Source organism: Myxine glutinosa, chromosome 9, assembly GCF_964187855.1.
Source record: "Myxine glutinosa chromosome 9, kmMyxGlut1.1, whole genome shotgun sequence".
Lineage (NCBI taxonomy): Eukaryota > Metazoa > Chordata > Myxini > Myxiniformes > Myxinidae > Myxine > Myxine glutinosa.
The window spans coordinates 109,169,797-109,187,055 of record NC_136269.1 but is presented as its reverse complement, the minus strand read 5'-3'; the positions used below and the strand labels follow the sequence as shown (position 1 = coordinate 109,187,055).

The following is a 17,259-nucleotide window of genomic DNA, read 5'->3' as shown; positions in this document are numbered from 1 at the left end:
AGCCAGTCGCCGACTGGGCATCCTCCGTCGTGCAAAGTCCTTCCTCGGCACACCTGAGCTCCTCACCACATACAAGGCTTTCATCCGCAGCTCAATGGAATACTGTTCTCCCCTATGGGCCGGTGCTCCTGCCTCACACCTAGCTCGGCTTCACGCTGTTGAAACCAAAGCTTTCAGAATTATTGGAATCTCCCGCGATGAAGCTATCTCTGAGGGCCTTTCACTCACTCACCGCAGGCAGGTAGGTGGTCTTTCTGTCTTCTACCGACTCCTCTCCGGCCTTGCACCCCCAGCTCTCTCTGTGCTCTGTCCCCCAAATATTCCTACAGGTCGCACAAGATCTGCCAGCAACCCTCTGATGGTTAAACTGCCGAAATCTCGGCTCTCTGCTCACCTTCACTCTTTCATTCCTCTTTTCTCCCGCCTCTGGAACAAACTCCCTCACTCCCTTCAATCCCACTCCTCCCTCCAGGTCTTTAAAACAGCTGTTCACCACCATCTCTTATCTTCCCCCATCCAAAACCTTGATCTTTTCTACCCCCGCTAATTCACCCCAGATCCACCTTGTTTGAAATTCCAACTTCTTTCCTGGAAGTCCTGGCAGTGTCCATATGTTTTATACCTCTCCCACCGCCCCCTTCCCATGCCTCCCCCCCCCCCAAAGCCCTCGCCCTCTCTCAGATCTCTCGATGTCTCCATGTCTCTCGGTCCCTGCTCTCAAATGTTGTGTTTGTGTCCTTCCCCCTCTCTCCCCATCTTGTCTACCGCTCCCGATGTTATATGTTTTATGTGTCGGTTTGTCTTTCTGTGTGATTAATGTTCGCTCTTTCACGAGCCTCGATCTTGTATACAAAAAAAAAAAATACAAAAAAAATAAAAACTGCTTAACTGCAGTGGGAAGGTCATGAGCAGCTCCAACATAGTGACATAAACACCTCTTCTCTCCAGCGAAAACAAGATTAGACTCCGATACATATTTCGCTCACAGCCAAATGCATTTTTCAGCTTTACCAGAACATTGAAAGCAACAATGTATCAGAGGATGGATCTAATCGGCACGTGTTCCATGCAAAGGCAGAAACGGAAATTGAATGCAGTCACAGCGAATAAAGCGAGTTAAAAAGCACAGTAATCCTCAACAAACAGGCAGCAGTGATAAGCTGCCCACATATGGTGATATACGTTTGGGTTGGAGGGCAAGGTGGGGCGAGTGGCCTTCGTTAGCCATCGAGGTTTCTCTCATTCATTGGTGCAAGAGACGTTTAATGAACTTTCCTTGTAAATGTTTCAGAATGAAGAGCAATAGAATGAATAAAAAAACATATGGTGTGAAGGAATGATGGATTAACATGAATACAATGCATCGCTTAAACAAAAAAACACTGGAACTGGCAGAAACAATGCTCCGCGTGGGTAAAACATTTCCATAATGAGCCGACGATGCTTACCGAAGAAACCAGAAAATGTTCTTACACAGGTCTGAACTTGGCTGTATCTTCCTCCAAGTATTTGGAAAATTTAAACTAAAATAAAAATTAAACTTAAGATGCCAAATGAGCGAAGTGGAACAAGCACCTGCATTTATAAAAGTCCTGTTAAGTCTATTTAAATTATGAGTTGGTCAACCAAAGGGAATGTTTCTACCTAAAGGATTGCAGGTGCCAAAACACCAACTTAGAGATGATACGATGTTTGTTCTTCTCATTGGATGTTCGACTCTATCGCAAGTTGCGTTACCAAGTCCATAGGTCAGGGAAGTTGCAGACTGAACAAAGACAGCAGCAATGCTTCGATTATCTCTAATGTTTACAAATATCTGTTTCCCCTGAAAAAGGGAAAGTTTTTTGTGTTTTGTTTTCAAATAAAAAAGGTAGACCCCCACCTCCCCTCCGTCCCGAGTTATTGAAGTCTTCTGTAAAAAGGTGGAGTTTTCAACAGACAAAATCCACAGGCTTTCCTGAGGGAAGCGAATGCGAAGGGCGACAGGCAATGCAATGAACGGCAAAGTTACGCAGAGCACGTTATCTACACAAGAACAGGACGAGCAGGAAAACCATCACCATGTTCCTCGTACAAGAAACGAGACCGAAGATGCAATCTCTTGATGCTTTCGGGCACCAAGCAGCAGAAGTTACGTTAGCGTCAGCTGATGCTCAGATGGCCGACCTCTTTAGCTGTTCGAAAGTGATGAAAAACTGCCCGCAAGATATATTCAAGGAACACAAATCTTTTTAAACCAGTGGTGGCAAAAACAAAATTTGGACCAATAAAATCGGAGACATTTGCAAGCAAATGCAAGTGTCTGCCATGATTTACACAAAAGAAATGTCGAGAAAAAGGAACTTCTAGCAGCTCTTCGTTCTCATTGCTACATCGTGAGGTTTTGACCTGTGTAAAATGCCCTCTCGAAAACAAATCTGAACTGAGAAAAATAAATTAAAACGTGAATTACAAAATGTTCATCAATGCAAACAGTATTTCTTAGAGTGGCCATATAAAGCATGTGGCCATATAATCAAGGTATTTCGATTTTACGAAATACACTCTCCAACATTAAAAAAACCGAACATGGAGAATGATAATGTAATTGTTGAAGGCCTGCTACAGCGTTCATTGCAAGTGCGTTTTTGGCACAAGGTTTGTGCAGAACATCTGATTGCAAGTTTACATGTAACGTAATTGCCACATGCAAAAATCGTTCAGCACGTGCAACTCGTGCACCTTCAGCTTTCAAGGGTGGCACGAGGTGTTGAGCAAATCCAAGGGAGTCATTCCGAGACAAAAGCATGTGGATACATTCTTAGACTAGAACAGCACTCGGTAGAGCGCACACCTCCGCCGGGCTGAACAGTTCATGTTTTGTATCCCACTGATAGGCCGGATCTGGATTCGGACCTGAACCAAAATCGAATCGGCTTGTTCTTGTCACCTAACCAACTCGTCCACCACGTTTAGTCATAACTCGTCAATAACTATTTTTAAAATAACATGTTATATCATTTTGGCCCTCTCTCTCAATTGTGAAGAATCACTTGTAAAAATTATTGGATCCAGATCTTCACCAAATTCAAATCAATTATTCCTGGTCACACACCCAACCTGGCTACCATGTTTCGTCCTAATCCATCCATGACGTTTCTTTTGAGATATCCTGCTATATAATTGGTTTTGGCCCTATCACTCAATGGTGAAGAATCACTATAAACATTCTCGGATCTGAATCAGGATCTTCCCCAAAATTGAATCAATCCATCCTTGTCACACATCCAACCTGATATCCTGCTCACAGACGAAAAAACATAACTTCCGTCCACCTTCGATGGCAGAGGTAACAATCCATTACAATGCCATGACTGTTAGAAAATGAGGGGAACATAATAATTGGATACCTTCAAGCAGGTTCTTCCATTAGCCATGTTGCAAGGCTCTTTAAGGAGAGCAACTGTTTGACTCCAGAAAACGTTATCAAGCTACTGGATCAACAAGATATGCCAAGAGGTTAACATCCCAGGATAACAACTGCCGCTCAGGACAGATAGATTTGCATGACCAATCTATGCAATATATATGCAATTGCCCAGAGTTCAGTGAACACACTCCCTGGACCTCGCAGGACAAGCATCAACACCGTCCGCCTTGAAGCATCTTCGTAATGGATGGATCCACGTCATCCTGTTCAGCATCAAAGACTTACACCGCAACACATCCAAGCATGCCAAATGAACGCAGACGCAATGGGAAAGTGTTATGTTTAGTGACAAATCGAGGTTTCTCCTAGAAAGGCAGGATGACCGTGTATACACTACCGGTCAAAAGTTTTAGAACACCTCAATTTTTCCAGTTTTTATTGAAATTTACGCAGTTTACTGTCCAGTGAAAAACCTGAAATGGTACAAAGGTAAGCAGTAAACTGCTCGAGGTTTAAAAAAAAGTTTAGGTTAGCAAAAACGGGAAAATAATGTAAATTGCACAGTTATATTGTAAAAAAAAAAGGCCTTCTTCAAGGAACAAGTAATGGGATAACAACTTACAGCTGTTCTGCAGCAATGTAAGTAAATTACGCCTTGGAAGTTGATGCAAACAATTCCTACAGATGTCCCAACCTTTGCTGATTACTTCATTACAAACCCCCTGTCTGTATAAAAGCAGTGTTGGAACAGACTGTTATTACACCCTCTGAAGCATTATTTGGACAATATTGCACTGCAGGAAGTAGTATGTTGGAAACTGGAGGAAACTCTGACAGGAAGAGGTCTGGCAGACCCAAAGCCACAACAGAATCAGAAGACAAGTTTCTGAGAGTCAACAGCCTGCGTGATAGGCAGCTCACAGGACAACAGCTTCAAGCACAGCTTAACAATGGTCGAAGTAAGCAAGTCTCAGTTTCAACTGTGAAGAGAAGACTTCAAACTGCAGGTTTGACAGGTTGAGTGGCAGTAAGAAAGCCATTGCTAAGATGGCAAAAAAAGAAAAAGAGGCTTGCCTGGGCCATGAAGCACCGACAGTAGACTACAGAAGACTGGAAGAAGGTCTTATGGACCAATGAATCAAAATTTGAAATCTTTGGTTCATCACACAGGGTTTTTGTACGACGTCGAGTCGGCGAAAGGATGGTTCCTCAGTGTGTGACACCAACTGTCAAACATGGAGGAGGAAGCGTGATGGTCTGGGGCTCTTTTGCTGGATCCAGAGTCGGCGACTTGCACAGAGTGACTGGCACCCTGAACCAAAAGGGCTACCACAGCATTTTTCAGCGCCATGCAATACCCTCTGGTATACGCCTAGTTGGTCAGGGGTTCATCCTACAGCAAGATAATGACCCTAAACACACCTCCAGGCTATGTCAAAACTACCTTCGAGGAAAAGAACAAGACGGTAGGCTTCAAATCATGGAATGGCCAGCACAGTCTCCAGATTTAAACCCCATCGAGCTGGTTTGGGATGAACTGGACCAGAAGGGTGAAAGCAAAGCAACCTACAAGTGCAACGCATTTGTGGGAACTTCTGCAACAGTGTTGGGAAGAACTTCCCAAACAATATTTGATTTCCATTGAAGAAAGAATGCCAAGAGTGAATTCAGCAGTTATATATGCAAAAGGTGGCTACTTTGCTCAGTCAAAAATTTTAATTAAATTTTGTTAAACAAAACGATTCTATGTTTTCTTTTTTATCTCCAATTGTTTATTTGTTCTACCGAGTTTCTACCGAGTTCTACTTCACAAAGGCTAACCCCCGCTCTAGCGGGGAAAATGGCCTTAAAACGATCATTCACATTCATTCATTCATTGTTTATTTGTTCTATGCTTAATTTCAGAGTACATCGAGACATTAAACTGCATAAATTTCAATAAAAACTGGAGAACTTGAGGTGTTCTAAAACTTTTGACCGGTAGTGTAGATCTACAGAAGATGCAATGAGCGATATGCCCCAGTCTGTATCCAGGAAGTAAGCGTCAATGTGGAGTGGCCCGTTTGCCTCCTCACTCACGAGGCTCCCTCACTGAGAGAATCTGGTGAGTAGGATCAGCGTCAGGAAAATGGACCACATTTCCATACAGCCGCAGCTGACGTTCACGTCAATCACTGCCAAGACAAGTGAATCTCTCTGTGACCTCAACATCCTCGCCACAGACAAGATATCAGCATCCACGAGGTCATTGAAAGCGTGGATCTTAGTCTTGATCCAGGAGACCCTTAATCACAGTGTCTCCGACTCTTCATTGAGCACCGGCATAAGGATGTCCAGAGTCTCTACAAAGATGACTGCATCATCTGCATAATCAAGGTCAGAGATCTTGACATTCTCAAATACTGCACTGCAGCTATATCCCTCCGACATCCTCCCCAGAATCCAGTCCATACAAGCACTGAAAAGTGTGGGGGTCAGTACACACCCATGAGGAACTCAAGTAACAACTGGAAATATGTTAGAGATGGAACCACCACGCCTCACAACACTCAGTACCAGAGTATACCTCAGAAATCAGATCAATCAGCTTTGGTGGCACCTAACCAAGACCGAGAATCCCCCAGGGGGAATCCCGATTCACTGAATCAAACACTTTGCGGAGATCAACATAGTCTGCAAGCAGCCAGTGCTTCAACTCTCACCTGCGTTCGGTGAGGACCTGAAGAGCAAGGATACGGTCAATTGTTGACCTCTTTTGCTATGGATGTAACGCAAGACTGCTCTGGGCGCCGGTGCTCAAGCAGCAAGAGATGATGGCGAACCCCATCAATAATTATCCGAGCAAAGACCTTGCACAGCACAGTGCAGCGTCGCTCCTCAGTAGTTGTTGCAGTCCTACGATCACCCTTCTCTATCCAGAGAGGGGCAAGGCCCCTCTTCCAGTCAGTTGGGATGATGCCTGTGCTCCAACCAGATCACAGAACGGCACGCAACATCATGAGTACAGCATGGATAGCACAGATCCAAGGAGCTTGATCCCCTTTCAACTGGTTCACCTCAGCCCGTTTCCACAAAGGCGGTTCACAGTTGATTGGAGGGTCAGCAATAGGGTTAGTGACAGCTTTGACATCAAACTCAACAGCTGGTGTGTATATTGGCCTGAGGAAGCTCATTAGGAAGTGGGTGAAATGTCGCTAGAGACCGGGTTTGCTCTTGCTCGTTTGTTACCAAATTATCAGAGTAGATCTGAGAATTAACGATTATTTTCAATGTAGCTCTGCAAATAGGCACATACTCACCGAGTGGCACTCACCGACCAAAAGTTAAACAAATATGCAGCACATATCCACCACACCACAATTTGAGCAAGGATACAATGATGTTCCAGGGTCCAAGGCGTAGCCAATTAGGCCAAAAGCCTTTATAAAAAGCCAAAGAACCTTCTGTCCTCCATGTCTGAAAGAGTGAACATAACAAGATTGGGGGCATGGGGTTTGAGGAGCAGTACAACCAAATTAAGAGCGGAATACTGAAATCAATTTACAGAGGTCATGTCAAAAATGAAATGAATACAAAGAAAATAAACAGGCAGTGAAAATAATGGATTTCTATCATGGAACAGTTTCTATTGTTACGTTTATAACCTCCGCCACCATAGGTGGATGGAAGTTATGTTTTTACCCTCGTCTGTCTGTTTGTCCGTTTGAGAACAATATATCTCAAAAAGTTGCGGACAGATTCGGAAGAAATTTGGCAGAGATGTAGCGTATGAGACACGGATGTAATGATTAGATTTTGGTGAAGATCGGGATTCGGCTACTATAATTTTCTAAGTGATTTTTAACCATCGGGAAAATGAATGAATGAATGAACGTTTTAAGGCCATTTTCCCCGCTAGAGCGGGGGTTAGCCTTGCGGGCCCCATGACAATCATGGTTCCCTGTTTGAGGCAATGTTTTTTTTATGGCCGGATGCCCTTCCTGACGCCAACCCTTGGTCACGCTCTTACGATGCGCAGGGATATTTTTTAACCATCGGGAGATAGGGTCAAAACGATACATAGCAGGATATCTCAAAAAGTTATGAATGGATTTGGACGAAACTTGTTGGACAGGTTGTGTGCGTGGACAAGGAAGAATCGATGCAATTTTGGTGAAGATCCGGATCCGGATCCGGCTAGTGGAATTTTTAAAGTGATTCTTCACCATTGAGTGATATGGCCAAAAAGGAGGGGTAGATAAGGGTATGAAAGACTGGACCTATGGTGATTCCTGTGATTTATTTTGATTAAATGTGATTCTGTATTGTGATTTTCTGGTCTACTCTGAGATACAAAACGTAAACTGTTCACCAGGCAGAGGTATGCTCTCTACTGAGTGCCGTTCTAGTTTTACTTGTACCTGAAGGAAGCAATGCAGTGTGCTCTGGTAGAGAATCGATCCTTGAATAACTCGCTGGTTCATCATGCGGGTACGAACCACATCGATGGGATTTGAGGCAATCGCTCCAGCAAGACCACAGGAAAAACTTGCCCTGTTAGGATCACAATGCCAGGAACCTGGTTAGTAAAACAGAAACAAAAAGGACAAAATAATACTAACCAAACAAGTCACAAGGTTGGACAACTATATGCCATCCTTTAACTCTTACCGTTCAAAAAATAAAATAAAACAAGCATTCTGAGTATTGCGCTGCAATACATGTCCCCTACCAAAGTTCAAAGTGCCATAACTTTGTCAAAAATGATCGAATATGCAAATTTATGCACGGTTGATGCTAGTTTTCAAACTTGATCTGAGGTATGCTGAGACACATGTGTGTCACGCCTCGCCTCGTTGATAAGCCCGCAATGTCGCTCTGTGGAGCGGCCTGCACGTATTGCACTGTGTGAATTATATAATTACCAACTCACGGTCTGAGGTTTCATTTCACAGTCTCAGATTCATATATATTCACGGTCTGAGGTCCCAGCGATTCAAGAGATATCCTTTTTTATATTTTATATTTTCGTTTAATTAACGATATCTGCCGAACCACGTGCCCTATTGCAAATTCCAAAAGGACATTTTAGTAGACTGACATGCTGAACAGATCTGTGAAGTTTCCCCTCGATTGGATCAAAAATGAGGGAGGAGCTCAGTTTTAAAGGTTCATGCTTAAAAACGTCATAACTCTGAAACCATGTGATGCATGACATCATGCTCGCTGGCTTTTTTGTTTGTCATGGGTATGCGGATTCTGCCTGCAAAGTTTGGCCTTGATCTGTTCAGCCGTTGCAGAGGAAAAGGAGTTTTTGTGTTTTCACGAAAAACAATATGGCGGCCGAACCACGTGACCTGTGACGTCATAATTACCATTAAAATATTCTACAGACCGAGTCCCCCCTACAGTGAAAATTTGATCTCGATCGGTCCTATTATTGCAGAGAAAATCTTTGTTAAAGGAAATTAAAACTTAAAATGGCACTGAGTTAAGGATCATCAGAATTATCAGAATTCCCAAAGTTCAAAGTGCCATAACTTTGTCAAAAATGATCGAAACGTCGTGAAGTTTGAACTTGGTCTGTAACTTATCATGAGGAAACCATGTACCAAGTTTGAAATCATTAGCATTAAGAGTTTAGAAAAAAAGTCCGGAAAACTGTTCTTTGCGTGACAGACTGACAGACTGACAGACGGAGGAGGGATGGCGTGCAAACCTATAGTCCCCTCCGGTGTACATGTACACCGGTAGGGACTAATAAAATACAGAGTCCATTGTACGAAGGCAAGAATGATGGAAAAACCCTTCTTTCTGTCCCTGAACCCCCGATTAACATTGCTACTTTAATTGAAATAAGTTTTGTGCCTTTCTTTCATAATGTTTTACGGTATTAAATAAATAACTAAATAAATGGGAAGGAAGCTTATAATGCGGACAAAAAAAAAAGAAAAAAAATCGGTTCGTGGAAATGAGGTTGGATAGGACAATGAATGCACACGACAAACTGGCTCAGACAAGGAGCGAACAAGAGACAATAGAAGATGAAGAGGAGATAGACGAGCATTATTGAAACAACAACATCAGCATGCCAAGAAGAGTTGGTCGCATCAATGACAAGCTCTGGTCACCCTCTTTAAGCTGCCCGTACACAAAATGTGTGGAGACGGTGTCGCCCATCACGCCCGAGGCAATCAGGTGCTTCTTAATCATGTCGTATACCGGCAGCTCGACTCCGACAACGACTGCCGCACGCTGTGCCGTCGGCCAGACGCCCTGGTCACACACACACCGTGCAGAATCCAATGTCCTCTCTTTCCACCAGTCATGTGCATGTGATCATCATTCTCATTTTAACAGCAGCCTCAAAATCTTAAACTAAAAGGCAAAGCAAGCATAATGCTCACGCTATAATGGAAATAAGTTGCAGTTTGCTTCATTTATGGCCAACAGATGGTCTACGACTATTACTACTAATTACTTGAATGGTTGGGTCAGGAAACATTTGTGGCAGAAGCATTTCACAAACCAGCTGGTGAGGCCTGACATTCAGCTGAAGGTGGCAGGAATTTGGAATTAGTCAGGGTGCCGGTGATAGCTCGCCTCCTTTTCGTGAACAACATCGTGGGAGCTTTAACATCCACCAACTAATGCCAGCAGATGGGCCACCCAGTTTAACGTCCACTCGAGGGACGACACGCATATTGATGTATCATTCTGCATGAGAAACACCAGGATGAGAGTTTGTAGCTGCGCGGAGATTCAATCCCAGGCTAAACATCTCAGACGAGTGTGTGCACCTCTAGACCATCCTGCCACCTCCTAATGACTAACAGAAGGTCATGCCTGTCAAATGTGTTGTGTTGTCGTCCTTCGAAGAATAAAATTCCTGCAACAGTCTCATTAAGGAAAGCCATCAAGGTAACAATATCCTCAAAAACATCATTATCAGTGACTGACAACCATAGAATGTGTCACCATCAGTACAGAGTAAAATAAACAAATAAAGAAACCTCCAAATGATCGAGTAATAAAATTAATTTATATATGACAACGTATTACTTTTGTGCACAAGTGCAGAATTTGCTGGCTTTACAAGCGGAAATTAATTTGGTAAGACACAACGTCAAATGCCGCACATTTTCACACTCGCAAGGTCGATGAGAAACCAAGAAGTACGAATCCCCACTTCAAAACCTTACACACATCTCGTGAACCAATCCTCAGTATGTTTTAAACAACCTGAACAAATAGTTAAACAGGAAGAGTTCGGAGTTCGGAAAAGACTGACAAAAAGCAGCAGCAAACAGAAAAATGCAGTCACCCTCTATAAATTTTAATGTCAAAATAAACGGTAAAAATACATTTGAATACACAATCTCAAATGAGTGATAATAAACAAGTCTCGCCTTACCCTCCACAGGCCACGGGTACCTTCTTTCTGGTAAATATCCACAAAGTTGTGCAACATGCCACCTGAAAGCTTCTTGCCTTGCGCCTGCATCCTGATCTAAAATGAAGATGAAGATGCATCAACATGTGGACAAAATTCATAACTGAAGTTAAGCTCAAATTATCGACCCGAGTCATGGCACAATCTACACTAAAATACACAATTTGGCGTCGTCGGTCTGTCTGACCGCGATGTATTCGGTCGGTAGTTATCATATCTCAAACAGACGTGGCAGAGGGACTAAAGGTCATACAAATAAGGTTTATCGACTTCATTTGCCCCCATTCCCCAGTTTTTTTTTTCCATCTTGGACAAACACCACATTAAGGTGTTTGGCCATACCTTATTCTAGTATTTTATTTCCAAGGCCGCTTCAAATAACAAGAGTAACAGCAATAACAATAATCGTGGTGTTTTCCAATGCGACACCTTATAACGAGAGAAGATATTGTGGAAGATTAAAGAATGTAGGGAGAGGGGAAGGCAGGGCTCAGAGACAATACACTTGGGTGGGGTGGTTAGATCTTTCAAAACACGTGGTCCGACACCTTTTATTTACATACAGCAAGTACATCATGCTTATTCTAAAAAGCACGATGAAATAACTATTCTAATCTATGCCCCATTTACCCCCCTAAGGCCAGATCTGTAACAATACAAACAATCTGATTCTGATATACCCGTTGAGGGCGGGTGATGGTATGTTACGGGTTGGGGTTTGATAGTACCGAGGGGTGGTGAGGAGGGGGTGGGGGAGGGGATAAATAAATAAATATATATACAGACTTGGCATTTAATATGGAATTTTTTTTTTTGGGGGTGAACTTACTTTTCAAGATGTCTTAGAACCAAAAGTTCATTGGGATTATGTTGAAATTATTCTAGATTTTGTTAATGTGACCTTTAAAAGAAACAAAAACCACATTTGACATTTCGAAACAAATAAATTGATCCTTGAAAGTGATGTAAACTGATATCGAACGCAATTCATGGACAGTACTGTGTTAAACTTCTGTACGTTTTCCAGAAGTATCTCTTTATTTTGCACATTAGCCAAAAATTTTTTTAACAAAAACAAACGTTAAATTACGACTGGGATTACGGACAGTAAAATTACAGTTCAGTACTTCGTGTAACCCCCACGAGCATTCAGGAGAGCACGTACACGTCGAGGCATGCTGTTCACGAGATTTGCCAAGGTTTGGACAGGAATCGCTTGCCATGCAGTGAGAATAGCCTGCTGCAATTCACGCACAGAGGTCGGCTGCTGGTCCAAGTGGTCGATTTGACGCGTTAATTCTGCCCACAAGTTCTCTATCGGATTCATATCCGGGGACATGGCAGGCCACTCCATATTGTTACGAATTCATGTGAATTACTATTCAGGTCTTTGCTTATCAATGTGTAGTCGATTAAAGGTTGTTGTGATTAAAGGGTCAGGAGCCCTTCTGGGAAAAAGGAGACCGGAAACGGAAGGAAAAAGACACGAGGTCCTGGAGAAGCGACGATCTTCTTTTTCTTCTTCCTCGCCGAACTCCGACGAGAGTGGGTATCGATATTGAGCAGCGGGGAGGACGCTACGTTTGCTACGTTTGAAAGCCCGTCTGACAAAAGGAGTTACCTGCGCAGGGTACTTACCCCTTGACACGTCAAGTTGCCGTGGGTCCGTGCACGGAACCCAGCGTCCGGCACAGTTCGCCTCACCGTCTACAAGGACGCGTACGGGTTGCACCTTGGGCCTCGCGCGCTGGACAAGCGGCGCGTTGCTTTGCCCGCTTTGCTTGGCAAGGAGGTGTGCGCTGCAACCGTTGTTCCCGGTACGTGACGTGCACGTTTGGGAGCACGTCAGCCAGGGGTTCGTTCAACCGCCCGTGTGCGGAGAAGCCGACCATCATCTTGGTCAGGAGGGGCCCAGAGACATTGTGAGGGACAGAGACCAAAGGGGTCGTGAGTACCCAAGGGGTCGGGAGTGGGGAAAGGGGACACACATATATAAGATGGCCATCTGAATACTATTGGTGATTAATTGTTGATTGTTGATGGTTGTTGATTGCTCGGGGAATATATCATTGATTGTTCCGGATCCTTGGTGTGGGGTTTCTTATGGATTGGAATTCATATTGATTGCGTTACGAAAGCGCCGAAATAATATATCTTTCTGGCGGATTTCCTCTCACGGTCCGGGGGTCACCGAGACCAGGTAGTCACCGGGAGGACTACGTAACAATATGCTCTACACCACGGTCAGCAAGAAAGTGTTGGATCATGCGAGCACGATGAGGCCGTGCATTGTCATCTTGGAAGACAAAGTTTCCTCGAAAGGCTGCACGAGCAAATGGAAGCAATGTTTCTTCCAGAATGGCCCTGTACTTGAACTGGTTCAGGTTTCCATTCAGAACAACCAGGTCAGTTTTGCCCCCTGCATGAAAAGCAGCCCAAACGGTCACCCCACCACCTCCAGCTTGGACTCTTGGCACTATACAATCTTTGTTGTAGGCTTCATGCACTTGTCTGCGCACTCGGACGCGGCCATCTTGACGATAGACCAGAAATCTAGACTCGTCACTGAAGGTCACGTGATTCCAGTGTCCTGGCTGCCATTGCCGGTGCTCTCTGGCCCATTGCAATCGGCGCTGGCTGTGTTGTCTGGTCAGGCGTGGCTTTCTCAGGGGACGCCTGGCACGATAGCCTGCTTGAACCAGTCGTTGGTTGACTAGCCTTCTGGATACAGGCACATTTGTCAGTTGCTGCCACTCAGCCCTAAGCCGATTAGCTGACTTGGTACGGCCATTGCGGACTAACCGGTGCAGCTGGCGATCATCCCTTCTTGTGGTTCTGCGGGGACGTCCTGGCCTCGGTATTGGAGGAGGGACACCCCTCTGGGCATTTCGTTTCAGGATCTTTGACACCTGACCTTGAGTGATGCCATACTGCCGAGCAATAGCACGCTGTTTCATGCCGTAATTTCGTAAAGCCACCACTCCATGACAAACAGCATTGTCGAGTTGACGGACCATCTCCAGAGGAAGCGGCAATAACTTTTGGAGACGTGCAGCTGCAGCAGTTGTTTTCCACTAATACAGAACGCAACAACACTTGTATACCCGACTGTGAAGCCAATCATCAAATGCACCTGTCCGTAAAGTTTTGCCACGCCACCTGTGATATAATCCTGTTGTTGACTTCTTCCTGCGACAATCAGTGACATGGTTCTTTTGACAAATAAATCACCAAAGTGTAAAAGAAACTCACCAGATTGATATACTGAGTTAAGAAAGTAAACCCAAGTCAAGAAAAAAAAAAATTCATATTAAATGCCAAGTCTGTGTGTGTGTGTGTGTGTGTGTGTGTGTGTGTGTGTGTGTGTGTGTGTGTGTGTGTGTGTGTGTGTTTTATATATATATATATATATATATAGATATATATATATATATTGTTACGGTCTGCGGTTAAGGATGTTATGTTTGCCAAGCAGAGGCCCCGCGACCTAACAGTTTCCCCGATTCACCCGATTCACTCGAACGTTGGCCGTATCGCGCCACAGATATTCAATGTGGGAAAACTCTAAAGCGACCGAATGCAAAGAGGAAGAAGAAGACGTACAGAAGAGTAACGGGATTTATTATTACACACACAAGCAAAAAGGAGCAGTCACGATTATGTACAGGGACATGAAAAAGCAGGTGACACAGTGAAAATTATTAGCTTATACAGACTTAATTGACTACCCAGGACAGAACAAACAGAAACGGACTCACACGGGGAATTGCAGAGTGGATTGGCTGGAAGGAGAGCGAGGTCCAAACGGGTCCGGCAGCACGATCGGCTCGTTGGGCAGCCGCCGTTCCTTCGCGGCCCTGCTCCAAACTGCCGTCCAGGCCCCAAGCGGCTGTTGAGTGTTGTTGCTGCTGTGGACGCTGCTGCTGCTGCTGCTGCTGTGGACGCTGCTGCTGCTGCTGCTGTGGACTCTGCTGCTGGCGAGCAAGGCGACGAATAGCAGGCTTTGTGCTTCCCTGGATGATCTCCTTGCTCTCTCTTGGACCTCACAACCCAGCTCTCTCTTTTGCACCTCACCATGCAGCTCAGCCTTGGACCTCACAACTCAGCTCTTGTCATAGCTCATCTCCTTGGGGAACGTCCCGCGGCGGGTTATATAGGCCCCGCCCCTCAACATTCGCGAACCTCCTTGATGTTTCTCTCCACACCCTCTCCAAGTCCAACCCCTTGTTCGTGGTTGGTTGAGTGGGGCTGACTCACTCCTCCCCTCTATGACGAGGTGGGGACCCGCCTTTCTTCCCCAACCCTGCCTCGTGGTCAATGGCGGCAATTGTTGGTTGGCAATACGAATGGCAATTGACGAAAGGGGAAATGGAGGTTTTTGGGAATGGGAATGAAGGGAATCTATCTTTTTCACTTGGTGCAATGGAGTGTCATGTTAATGGACAACAAAGCCTTAATCTAAAACACATAATAAAGATATAAGCTACTGAACAAGGGTTTTATCGTGTCCTTCAATGTGTGCTTTATGGAATTAACTACCGGGACGCCCTTTTAACCTTTACACAACACTGGAGGCAGGAGGGGCCAGAATCAACCAATGTTACACAGCAATTTACCACAATTCAACACAATAAAAAAATACAATCCTCATATCCGCAACACTGCACCCTCCTCCTCTTAGGCACGTCCCTGGCCTACAACTTTTATTTAGTGTGACACGTAGGTGTAGTTCCCTCTACTTTTAACCTGACCCTGAGTGCGACAGTTTTAAAACATAAATAAATATGTCCCGCTGCTCCATTGCACCCTGCCTAACAGACTCACGCCCACAGTTAACCGAATTGCGGAATGGTCTTCAAACTACACACTGACGGTGGGGAGCATTATTTACAGTGATGCTATTTTATTTACAAAACGCAACCCAGGACCTGTGATTGTTCTTTCTGGGGGGGAGACAGTCTGCTCTGCATCAATGCACCATGAAAGCACCCAAAACGCACCAACACACCCTCAAGCACCAATCGGTGCAGTCACCACAGTTCATGAATGTTCAATAATAAAAGAAATCGACAACCCCTAACCCTGCAGGTGGTCACTTGCTCTTCGGCTCCCTCTGCTGGCTATTATTATTTCTTCCAGTTGTTGTCTTTTTCCTTCATTTTCTTACTGGCGGCCTATTTGAACCGAAAATGAAATGCACCCAACGTGTCCATTTTTATTTATTTATGGCCCACAGGGGCCGACTAGTGTGGTTCACCTGTGGGGCATCGGTGCCCTGTGGCCAAGGTCCGCCAGCAAGATTTCGGGCCCTCATGGCCGGTTCCAGCAGAGGGGCCATGCCCCAACCCATGGGGTCCATAAGTGGTGCTCGGCCACAGACATGTGGTCCATAATGTGGTGCATCGATGCAGACAGCTGGTTCTGGGAGTTCCGGGCGCACAATGGCGGACTCACGCACGCTCCCCTCGGCGCCCAATGGCGCACAGGTCATGTGGGAGACAAAAGGGGGGAGAGACAGATGAGCGAGGGGTAAGGTCACAAGGGTACACATCAACAAAGGCAATGCAAGGTGAAGTGCGTACGGAGAGCGAAATGAGAAAAGCTCGTCCCTACCGTACGTCACCCCCCCTGGTCACCTACACTACCCTTGCCCTTACCCCATATTTACAAAAATTTACACCTTTACCAATTCGTCACTACTGTCACGTCTTCCCCATATTTCCCCTATACCAAATTCGTTCCCACAATCCCTCTATCCAAAATTTGCCATCACCAAATTCATCATCAATCCTCATAAGGAGGAAGAGATGGAACACAAAGCACAATGTCACACCCACGTCATGATGCGTCTCACAATCCAAAACATTTGCATCAAAAATAATAAAAACATGGCATGGTGTGGAGTTACGTCACCTCAGGTGAGTGGATGCAGATGATGCGAGGAGATCTTCATCCTAACTATTCTCTAAATGACTTTAACACACTTTACACTACCCGGGGTCTTTCCCTGCCAATCCATTGGCCATCTTACACTATGGGTTCTAAAAACCAATTCCCATTGACCAAACTGTGGTGCTTCTCAATTTGGGGTCTCACTCCCCCGATTCAACTCCCGGTGCCCTTGCACAATTTCTGGGCTGAGACTTGTAGCTCTCCCAGCAGGTCTACCCACCTGCACACCTCCACCACTGCAGTTGCCACCCGAGCTTACCTAGCTCCTCACCCTAACCTATCTAATTGGGGAAGGCCCCTCCTGGCTCTGTCACCCCTTGGTGCCCTTTGGCACTGGGCTACCCGGGTCCGTCCTCCGGATCCTCGGGCCCCATCCACAACTACCGGCTCCCAGAGCCCACCTGCGGCCTCACTTGGCCGACATCATCACAGTGGTGGAGTGCCCAAACCAACTACACACACTAAC

At 45.1% G+C, this 17,259-nt stretch overlaps 1 protein-coding gene across 4 annotated transcripts in view; it reads right to left on the bottom strand.

Moving 5' to 3' along the window:
- Positions 1–1,246: 1,246 nt before the first annotated feature.
- Positions 1,247–17,259, bottom strand: part of LOC137435104 (brain mitochondrial carrier protein 1) — a 69,918-nt gene continuing 53,905 nt past the window's right edge. For 3 of the 4 annotated variants that reach the window (XM_068128574.2, XM_068128572.2, XM_068128573.2), the window contains 5 exons: positions 10,803–10,898; positions 9,540–9,664; positions 7,810–7,942; positions 6,785–6,865; positions 1,247–2,195 (listed from right to left, as the gene is read on the bottom strand). In XM_068128574.2, the coding sequence (XP_067984675.1) occupies positions 2,154–2,195; positions 6,785–6,865; positions 7,810–7,942; positions 9,540–9,664; positions 10,803–10,898 (477 nt within the window). In that variant the 3' untranslated portion in view covers positions 1,247–2,153. Of the gene's footprint in view, positions 2,196–6,784; positions 6,866–7,809; positions 7,943–9,519; positions 9,665–10,802; positions 10,899–17,259 lie in introns of all 4 variants that reach the window. The other variant, XR_010986000.2, reaches the window with a different exon arrangement.